This window comes from Drosophila mojavensis, unplaced genomic scaffold (assembly GCF_018153725.1).
Source record: "Drosophila mojavensis isolate 15081-1352.22 unplaced genomic scaffold, ASM1815372v1 contig_108, whole genome shotgun sequence".
In the NCBI taxonomy this organism is placed as follows: Eukaryota; Metazoa; Arthropoda; class Insecta; order Diptera; family Drosophilidae; genus Drosophila; species Drosophila mojavensis.
In genome coordinates this window covers 354,456-364,978 of record NW_025318636.1, presented here as the reverse complement: position 1 = coordinate 364,978, position 10,523 = coordinate 354,456, and the positions used below count along the sequence as shown (strand labels likewise).

Below are 10,523 nucleotides of genomic sequence, written 5' to 3'. Positions count from 1 at the left end.
GACGAGCATGCACACACACACTGTCCCTTGCTACATGTACTATGTACTGCATGTGAGCACAAGTAGGCTAACGAAAATTGAAATTTCTTCGCAGCGAGAACCCATGCCTTCCCTTCTGTGTGAAGAGTATACCGAACTTTTCAAACCGTTTGCCATGCGTTTTCGTTATTATTTGTGGGAAGGGTATGAAAGCGTTGGTGCGCATAATGAAAATGTTTTCGCGACGAGCATTAAGTAGATGATTAACTAATGTAACAAGTGCACTTCCTATTACTTTTATAGGTATTTTTTAATTGCATTATTTTTATGACATCTAACAGATGCATTCTTTAAAATGGGTCCATTTAGCCAGTATATGTATGTATGTACATACATATGCTTCTTATTAAAAAGGTAAATTAAAGGTACTTAAATATAAGCGCGCCTCTTCCGGTCAAACCCAAAATCGTTCACACAATTCTAAGTTGTCGTAGGCACACGTCAATGCTCATGTCGCATGCACATACTTATAAACATACACACACGCACATACATATAAAGGCACTGAACTGCTTCTACAATGATAACCCCATCATTTGTGAGCATCGCGGCCCCTGCGTACACACAATCAAACATATTTATGTAAGTGTGAGCACTTCACAAGATCGACCAAATGCAAATGCTAGGATTTCAAATTGCTATAGCCAGCAAGGGCTTTGCACACAGGCATACAAATGCTCATAGTACATATAGCATACTGTAAGTGTGTGTGTGCATGCTCGTCGCGAAAACATTTTCATTATGCGCACCAACGCTTTCATACTCTTCCCACAAATAATAACGCAAACGCATGGCAAACGGCTTGAAGAGTTCGGAATACACTTCACTCAGAAGGGAAGACATGGGTTCTTGCTGCGAAGAAATTTCAATTCTTGTGAGCGCTACTTGTGCTCACATGCAGTACATACATAGTACATGTAGCAAGGGACAGTGTGTGTGTGCATGCTCGTCGCGAAAACATTTTCATGATGCGCACCAACGCTTTCATACCCTTCCCACAAATAATAACGAAAACGCATGGCAAACGCTTTGAAAAGCTCGGTATACTCTTCACACAGAAGGGAAGGCATGGGTTCTTGCTGCGAAGAAATTTCAATTTTCGTGAGCTGCTGCTTGTGCTCACATGCATACATACATATACACATTCGAGAGAGCAGTGAGCATCGAGAGAGAGAGAGAGCAAGGGAACATTGAGCATAGAGGGATCTTTTGTTCAAAAGTTGACCATCTCGGTCGAGCGCATGAAGCGAAATGATTGTGCGTTCGTATTTTTTCGTAGCTCGACCCTAAAAGTAAGGAGCCGAGCGAGTCCAAAGCTGTCAGGGGTTCTAAAGCCTCAAAAAAAGCGTGCAAAAAGCTTTCCACTAGCTGTCTAGTCTATGTGTTCTCTGGTTAGTGATCGTGGTCAGTGACAATACTGTAAAATCAGACATATGTACATACATATATCGATATGTATGCAATAATCCTGAAACCGATAATAATAATCTTCGTACTTTTATTCTTACATCTCTATCCACAATTTTTAAGCATTGAAATAATTTTTCTAGTAACAATAAATATATAAGACGAAATGGATCATTTTAATTTTGGAGGCTCAGAATTAAGTCGTGGAAATGTCTTTCAAATGTTTCTACGAATTTCAATAGCTTCAGTAATAACATATTACTCCGTTAAATGGATGATGAACCAATTGGACCCAACCAGTAAAAATAAGAAGAAAGCTAAGTTGCTTGCCGAAGAACAATTAAAAAGGTTTGTTTCAATTTACAATAATAGAAATGCTAAAAAAAGTTATTATATATTTTTATTATAGATTAAGCAAAGAAAATAACTTCAACGTTAATATTCAGACGTTTACTGACTATGAGTTGATGATTGCATCACACCTTATTGTTCCAGCTGACATAACTGTTAAATGGAGCGATATAGCTGGCTTAGATTCAGTTATCCAGGATCTTCGTGAATCCGTTGTGCTACCAGTGAGACACCGTGACTTATTCAAGGAATCGAAACTTTGGCAAGCTCCAAGAGGCGTACTTCTACATGGACCTCCAGGGTGTGGAAAAACATTGATTGCGAAGGCAACTGCTAAAGAGGCGGGCATGAGGTTTATAAACTTAGATGTGGCCATCTTAACTGACAAATGGTATGGCGAATCACAAAAACTTGCATCAGCAGTATTTTCGTTAGCTGCCAAAATTCAGCCGTGTATTATTTTCGTCGATGAAATTGATTCGTTTCTACGTGCCCGAAATTCTAATGACCATGAAGCTACTGCTATGATGAAAACTCAGTTTATGATGCTTTGGGATGGGCTTAGTACAAATCCTAACTCGGCAGTAATTGTAATGGGCGCTACTAATCGCCCACAAGACCTCGATAAAGCTATTCTTCGCCGAATGCCAGCTCAATTTCACATTAGTCTTCCCTCCGAAGTGCAAAGAATCCAAATTCTTAAATTAATTTTAGAAACTGAAGAAGTTGATCGTAATGTCGATTTTAACCGTTTGGCTAAACTTACAAATGGATTTTCTGGTTCAGATCTTCGAGAAATGTGCCGAAATGCGTCTGTTTATAGAATGAGACAGTTCATGCGCGCAAATGATAAACCAGAAAAATCTTCAAATTTAGCAAATTCAAATACTGATAAATCATTAATTTCTATTACAATGGATGATTTGCTTAACTCGCACCTTAAAATGAAAGAGTCCAAAATGCATACTGGCAATTTTTTTTTGGAAAATCGAATTGACTTAGATTGATGTTTTTTTCACGTCGAAAGTGTTAAAACTTATTTTAAATAAAAATAAATAAATAAAAATAATAATAAATATATATATATATATTACCAATCATAAATAATTAATTCCTCTATATGTCAATAAATACTGCTTATAATTATTTATTTGAAGAGGAGCCTTCATTCGGTGGTAAACTCTTCAAATTTGCCCAACTAATGCAAAATTTTTACTTTTTCATGATTATTTTTGGCAAGAGTATGAAAGCGTTAGTGCGAATAACGAATATGTTTTCGCGAAGAGTTTGCAGACACATACAGCCCATTGTCTCATGAATGAACATTGGGAGAGAGAGAGTAACGAAAACATTGAGCATGGTAAGACTTCCTTTAAAAGTCGATCTAGGCTGAGCGCATGACCGAAATAATTAAAGTCCGGGGCACAACTGATACACAAATATTACTGTTCAAAAAGCTTTGCACTACATGTCCCGTCTATGTGCTGGTTAGTAAGTGTGTGTAGACTTATGCGACTACTTTTTATACCCTGAACCCATTGAAAATGGGAAATCAGGGTATAATGGTTTTGTTAAAAGTATGTAACAGACGGAAAGACGCGTGGCAGACCCCATAAAGTATATATGTACATATATTCTTGATCAGGGCGACGAGCTGAGTCGATTTAGCTCTGTCCGTCCGTCCGTATGAACGCAGTCTATTTCGGCGCTATTGATCCTAGAGACTTGAAATTTGGAACACTTACATATTTGTGTGTATCTCCGATTTATAATGTGTTAAAATTTTCCCGGTCCGCCTACTAGGGGCATGGCAAATCGGAAAATGCATTTTCCGACATACCAGAAATAATGTTTGTTGAAAAGCTAGAAAGCTGAAATTTGGTATGTAGGTCAGCGTCGACCACCCAAGATCACGAGCTATGCGGATATATCTCCGCCCATTGGGGTTTGGCAAATCGGATAAAACTGTATCTGCTAAAGTAATAAGTCTGGAATGCTGAAATTTTGCATGTGAGCTGACGTGCCGATTCAATAAAGATGGGTGAAATAATTTTATATATACGCCCACTAGGAGCGTGGCAAATCGGACCTGAAGATATAGTGATTTTTCGAATTCTGCTATATTTTAGGCACTATTGATGCTAGATACCTGAAGCCATGGTAGATATATGTCCGCCCATAGGGGGCGTGGCAAACCGCAAAAGCTTATATCTCCTACAGCTTAAGAGCTAGAAGCTTCAAATTTAGATAGTTGAGTTACTGGTAGCCTTTATCGATGCCCCAAAAATAATTCTAACGCCTCTTCAAGGGCGTGTATATCGAAAAATGTAATGTAATTTTCACATTTTTTGAGCGTAAGAATTCAAATTTTGCATTTAGGTTACCGGTTGCTCGTTCTAAGAACTGGCCAAAAATGAGGAGTCTGAATTGCGCCATGTATTTGTACATATAAATAAGCTTAATAGATATTCATAATACGTAAAGAAAAATTTGTATGAAATTGAAAAAATATAAAAACAGCTAAAATAACACAAATTTACAATTTACAAAAAAAGAGTTTTCCGCGGGATTTTAACTCGCACCCAAGAAAAAAGCATGTTTGTCAAAATAACTAATATAAAGATCGCCGTCGTTTCCAGCCTCAGTAACTAAAACGAAATAACATTATTACTATGACGCCATATAGCAAAGAAAAGCCAGTGAAGCGGCTGAAATTTAAAAACAATGCAAAGACAAATCAATCGCAACTGAGATCCTTAGAATATGCTAGAGTACACATTTATGTGTACATACATACACACATACAAATGAGCGCGTGTATATATATATATATATATGAAAAAAAAATAACATCGAAGAGGTTTCGAAGTTCGAACCTCCCCTAACATAGCTTGCGTCGCCTTTAGCACACGCTCTACTGCTTTGCTTAATCAGCCAGTTGCTAAAATAGAATAAATACTACAGTAACGGCTGGAAAATCCAGAAATAAATCGAAATTCTACGAATGTGCTAAAAGGCGCGCTTCTGTCTGTACGCATAGAATAGACGATGAGTGTGTGCACATGTATAGGAAAATCGCGCTGATTTGCTGCTAACTTGAAGCCGGTATCCAATATATGGATATAAATCATAGCTCGCAAATAACTGTTAACACTTTTTCGTTGTCTGCAATTAAGTGTCTTTCACTGACACAATCAAAAAGACTCAGACAGAAACTGTTTTTGTCGCGTCTGGCCTAGGTCGCTCGCGCTCTGAGCGAGACAGTTATTTCTGTTTTCGTTTCGCTCAAGATCGTTTGCTTGAGTTAAATGAAGCAAACTGTCAATTGCGTTTGTATGGGTAATTACACGCGATTGTTGCGTTCCTTTATGTATGTACATATGTATACATGTATTTACATGCACACGAAGGCAAAGATAATTTCTGTTGAGTTTTTTAGTCAAACTGTCTTTTGCTGAGAATCTTTGTGTGAGCGAAAATCGTATTAGTCTTTACGTGACACTCATTTGAGAGCGTCTTACGAATAAGTCATTGCAATGCGTCTGACCGAAACAGATTCTAAAGAAAACAAAGAGTGTCGCTCAGAGCGAGATCGTGTCTGCACAAGCTTTTCGGTTATGATACGAAGCAAAGCATATACGAGAAAACGATCAACTCTCATTTGCGAGCTCTGATATAAATAAATATATAATAAAAATCAAAATTGTATAAATGATACATATATGCACTAACCAAAGAACATATAGACCGGACAAGTAGTGTAAAGCGTTTTGCACACTTTTTTTCGAGCATTAGTTCCCTGACCACTTCGTATTTGCTCGGCTCCTCACTTTTAGGTTCGGCAACACAAAATCATTTTGCTTCATGCGCTCGGCCGAGATGGTCGACTGTTGAACAAAAGATGCCTCTGCGCTCAATGTTTCCCTTGCTTTCTCTCTCGATGCTCTCTGCTCTCTCAAATGTGTATATGTGCATGTGAGCACAATCAGCAGCTCACAAAAATTGAAATTTCTTCGCAGCGAGAACCCATGCCTTCTCTTCTTTGTGAAGAGTATACCGAACTTTTCAACCCGTTTGCCATGCGTTTTCGTTATTATTTGTGGGAAGGGTATGAAAGCGTTGGTGCGCATAATGAAAATGTTTTCGCGACGCGCGTGCACACACACACTGAGAGTCTCTGGAAACATGTGTGAGCATTTGTGGCTTGTGTGCATAACTCTTGCTGCCTGAGCGAAATGTAATGCCCAAAATTTACCGTTGATTGGCCTTTGAGTGAGCACATTCATTTGCATACATATGTGTGTGAGATGGAATGATAATTGTCTCGCGATTTACTAGTTTGTTAGTTTTGTATGGTTTCAATTGTAGAGTGACTGTCAAATGAGCCTTCATGACCTACATCAGTAATTTTGGCAATAATGAGACTGCAAATGTGTGTGTGCTTGCCCGTCGCGAAATCATATTCTTTATGCGTATTAACGCTTTCATACCCTTCCCACGAATAACCATCGAAACGCTTACATTTTGTTTGCATGAGCGTGAAAAACGCTTTTAAGACTTCGGTATACCCTTCACTCAAAGGAAAGAGCTGGGATCGTCGCGAATTCAATTCAATTTTTGTGCGCTGCTGAGTTCGGTGATTTGAGAGACCATAGAGAGAGAGAGAAGGACCAAAAGCGCATAGCCGTGCTTCATATAAGAATGGGACCATTTCGTTTGAGCGCTTGCAACGCACTGACATTTTTGTGCAATATTTTCACTGCTCGAACCTCCAGCGACCGAGGCGAGCAAATACGAAGTATAGTGGTCCACTAACTTAACATTTTCTGCTGCAGAATAGTTTGTTCTACATGTGTAGTCTATGTGTTCTATGGTTAGTGGTATTATTTTAAGAGTCTCTTGAACTTCGAAATAACGAAAGTCGACTGTATGTACTTTACGATAGACCCTCGCTCGTTCTTTATAACAAAAAAGCTTTTTTTTTCCTATTCAGTTCTGTAAAGTAAAAGTTTATTTAGTGTTCGACTTTAACTCGGTGCTTTAGCAAAATAAAAAGCTTTCATTCAACGTGTTGAGATCATCGGTACTTATATTATAAAAAGAATCTAGGGTGATTTATCTAAATACATAGATATGTATGTACATTTTAATTTACCTACGTAATTTTTAATATACATATAACTCATGATAAATACACATGTACATATGTATGTATTTAATTGCACCTCGTTACACTGTGTTTTAATCATTTGCAAAATTGATTATGTTCGATCTTATCTTCTCTATTCTATAATATGTAATTTGTGAACGCATATATGTATGTACATACATACATATATGTATGTATGTACATGCAGCCAAATACACAAGTGTATTAAAAAAATTAAATATGTACATATCTATATACATGTGTATGTATGTATGTATTTAATTTGCATGTATGCATACATATGTATGTATGTATATTTATGCTAATTGCATAAAAATGTTGAAATTCGGAATGTGCTAAATTAATGAATTATATATACAATATACATATGTTTGTATGTACGATTATAAAATATACACATGCGGACATAATACAATTTCTCTTTTTCTAATCGAAGTGATAATAAAAAATATCAACTACAATATAAATAAAAGGTGTTACCTTCTGTATACATACATATGTATATATGTATCTACGTACATAAGCAAATATATGTATGTATGTACCTTAATCTATCAGAGCGATAGGCAGATCTATCGAGATAAGTTCATAGATGGATACATACAGTGGCTCACATCTTATTTCGTGAAGCAGCATAGTAAAACTTTGAAACCGTATTTCCGCTAAACCAGTAAAGATATCCAAAAAATTTAAATGTCTTATTTATTGGTTATTCATTATGTATTAACGCACTGCAATTTTTTTCTATTCTAATTAATAATATTTAAAATTAAAGAAAATTAAAATAACTGGCCTTTCCCATGCCACAGCTTATTTCGTGCACTTCACTTTCAATGACTTTATTGCCCAAAAATTCTAAAATATAGATTTTTTTTACCTCTTTACTGTTTAATAACCTCTTTTAAGCGTGATTCCATCGAGTTTAACAATTTTCGGGTGACTTCTCTGGAGATTTTTGGCCATTCCTCTAATAGGGCCGTTTTGAAGTCATTTTGATTGGATATTTACCTTTCCGAATGGCCACGCCCAATTTTTCCCACAAATTTTCTATGAAGTTTAGGTATCACCACTGGGCTAGTGGATTGACCACATTTGGACAGTTCCAGATCAACCAGGACTGGACAATACCCGATAAAGTCATTGAAAGTGAAGTGCACAAAATAAGCTGTGGCATGGGAAAGGCCAGTTATTTTAATTTTCTTTAATTTTAAATATTATTAAATAGAATAGAAAAATAATGCAGTGCGTTAATACATAATGAATAACCAATAAATAAGACCTCATTTAAATTTTTTGGATATCTACTGGGTTAGCGGAAATACGGTTTCAAAGTTTTACTATGCTGCTGCACGAAATAAGGTGGAAATAAGGTGAAATAAGATGGCAAGTCAAAATTTGATAATTACGTAGCCAGGTTCCAAAATCTACGCACTGACCAGAGAACACATAGACTAGACATGTAGAACAAACTTTTTCAACACCGAAAAAATGCGCTGAAGAAACCGGACAACTTCTCATTTGGTCGGCTCGGTCTTCTGAGGCTCAAGCAGTGAAAATAAGGCACGACAAAATCAGTGTGCTGCGACTGCTGCCACGAAATGCACACATTACCAAATGAAGCACGGCTATGCGCTCTTTTTCCCTTACTCACTCTCTCCCTCTCTTTATGGTCTTTCTCTATGGTCTCGAATAGCAGCAGCGCACAAAAATTGAATATTGTTCGCGACGATCCCAGCTCTTTCCTCTTGAGTGAAGGGTATACCGAAATCATAAAAGCATTTGTCACGCTCATGCAAACAAAATGTAAGCGTTTCGATGGTTATTCGTGGGAAGGGTATGAAAGCGTTGATACGCATAAACAATATGATTTCGCGACGGACAAGTACACACACACTTGTAGTCCCTTGCTACATGTATGAGCATTTGTGACCTGCGTGCGTTACTCTTGCTGCTTGTAGCAATTTTAAAGCCCAGCATTTGCATTTGGTCGGTCTTACGGACTGTCATAACCACTTTACACAGATGTACTATGTATGAACATACATACATATGTACATAAGTACATTTATATATTATTATTGCTAATCATGTTTATAAATGTGTTTATACCCGTAAATAATTATATATAATTAAAATTATTTTATACACATTTTTAACCGAAAAAATTATCGTAAAACACTACTAACTTTATTAAATGCTTTGCAATATATGAAATACACATGTCATATTATACTCAAGCTTTACTCATTATTGTCAAAAATTTCTAATTAAGTCATAATGGCCCATTTGATAGTCACCCTACGATTCAAATAATACAAAATTTACAAACTACTAAATCCAGAGACAATTAGCTTGCCATCCCATACAAGCATACACATACACAAATGTATTTATGCATGTGCTCACTTCACAAGGCAGACCAACGGCAAATTTTGGGCTTTATAATTTGCAAAGGCTGTTGTGCACAGAAAGAATACATTTTCGCGACGAGCATGCACACACACATTTACATCCTTGCTACGTGTATGTGCTTTTGTGTGCGTGCGTCGCGAAACTCAATTCTTTCTCAGTATTTTCGTCTATTATCAGCCCAAAATTTGCCGTTTCTCTTCAATTAAAACCCAAAATCGTTCACAAAATTCTAAGTTGTCGTAGGCACACGTCAATGCTCATGTCGCATGCATACACACATAAACATACACAAACATACGCACATACATATAAAGGCACTGAAATGCTCAAATGCTTCTACAATGATTACCCCATCATTTGTGAGCATCGCGGCCCCTGCGTACACACAATCAAACATACATATGTATGTAAGTGTGAGCAGTTCACAAGATCGACCTAATGCAAATGCTGGGCTTTAAAATTGCTAGAGGCAGCAAGAGCCTCGCACACAGGCATACAAATGCTCATAGTACATGTAGCAAGGGAGAGTGTGTGCGTGCACGCTCGTTGCGAAAGCATTTTCATTATGAGCACCAACGCTTTCATACCCTTCCCACAAATAATAACGAAAACGCAAATATTTTGTAGGAGCTTGGCAAACGGTTTGAAAAGTTCGGTATACTCTTCACACCTTATGTTCAAAATTTGACCATCTCGGTCGAGCGCATGAAGCGAAATGATTGTGCGTTCGTATTTTTTCGTAGCTCGAACCTAAAAGTAAGGAGCGAGTCCAAAGCTGTCTGGGGTGTTAAAGCCTCAAAAAAAAGCGTGCAAAAAACTTTCCACTAGTTGTCTAGTTTATGTGTTCTCTGGTTAGTGATACTACCCTGAACCCAACTAATAAAAATGCCCATTTACTATGGCTAAAATTTCAATTTCGATGTATTTAAAAATATATATGAAATACAAAACTCACTTAATAAAATATAAAAATATTTTGAGCCAATTAAAAAAATTAACATAAGTTGCACCGCTCAGGATTCGAACCCGCGACTTCTCGATCGAGTGTCACGCAACTACTCACTACGCCACCTCACTTTCGGAAGCCGTTTTGGCAAAACTGAAATAGATTCACTGCTGCAGCGCCATCTAGCAAAACTAAACC

The 10,523-nt window shown here is 37.1% G+C and overlaps 2 protein-coding genes across 6 annotated transcripts in view; both read left to right on the top strand.

The window, feature by feature from the left end:
* Positions 1–1,523: 1,523 nt before the first annotated feature.
* On the top strand, positions 1,524–2,947 carry LOC6578188 (outer mitochondrial transmembrane helix translocase). Its single transcript, XM_002004069.4, has 2 exons — positions 1,524–1,794; positions 1,856–2,947. Exons 1-2 carry the CDS (start codon positions 1,613–1,615, stop codon positions 2,802–2,804), a joined length of 1,131 nt encoding a protein of 376 aa, XP_002004105.1. The 5' UTR covers positions 1,524–1,612; the 3' UTR covers positions 2,805–2,947.
* Positions 2,948–6,771: 3,824 nt separating this feature from the next.
* The window catches only part of LOC6578187 (ras guanine nucleotide exchange factor Q), a 44,606-nt gene continuing 40,854 nt past the window's right edge, over positions 6,772–10,523 (top strand). For 2 of the 5 annotated variants that reach the window (XM_015166079.3, XM_015166080.3), the window contains exon 1: positions 6,794–6,932. In XM_015166079.3, the coding sequence (XP_015021565.1) occupies positions 6,931–6,932 (2 nt within the window). In that variant the 5' untranslated portion in view covers positions 6,794–6,930. Of the gene's footprint in view, positions 6,933–10,523 lie in introns of all 5 variants that reach the window. The other 3 variants (XM_032728588.2, XM_044010727.1, XM_015166081.3) reach the window with 3 other exon arrangements.

Coding starts and splice junctions, on each gene's coding strand:
- LOC6578188 (XM_002004069.4), top strand. CDS start 1,613: ATGGATCATTTTAATTTTGGAGGCTCAGAATTAAGTCGTGGAAATGTC. Junction 1,795..1,855: donor GCCGAAGAACAATTAAAAAG/GTTTGTTTCAAT, acceptor TTTTTATTATAG/ATTAAGCAAAGAAAATAACT.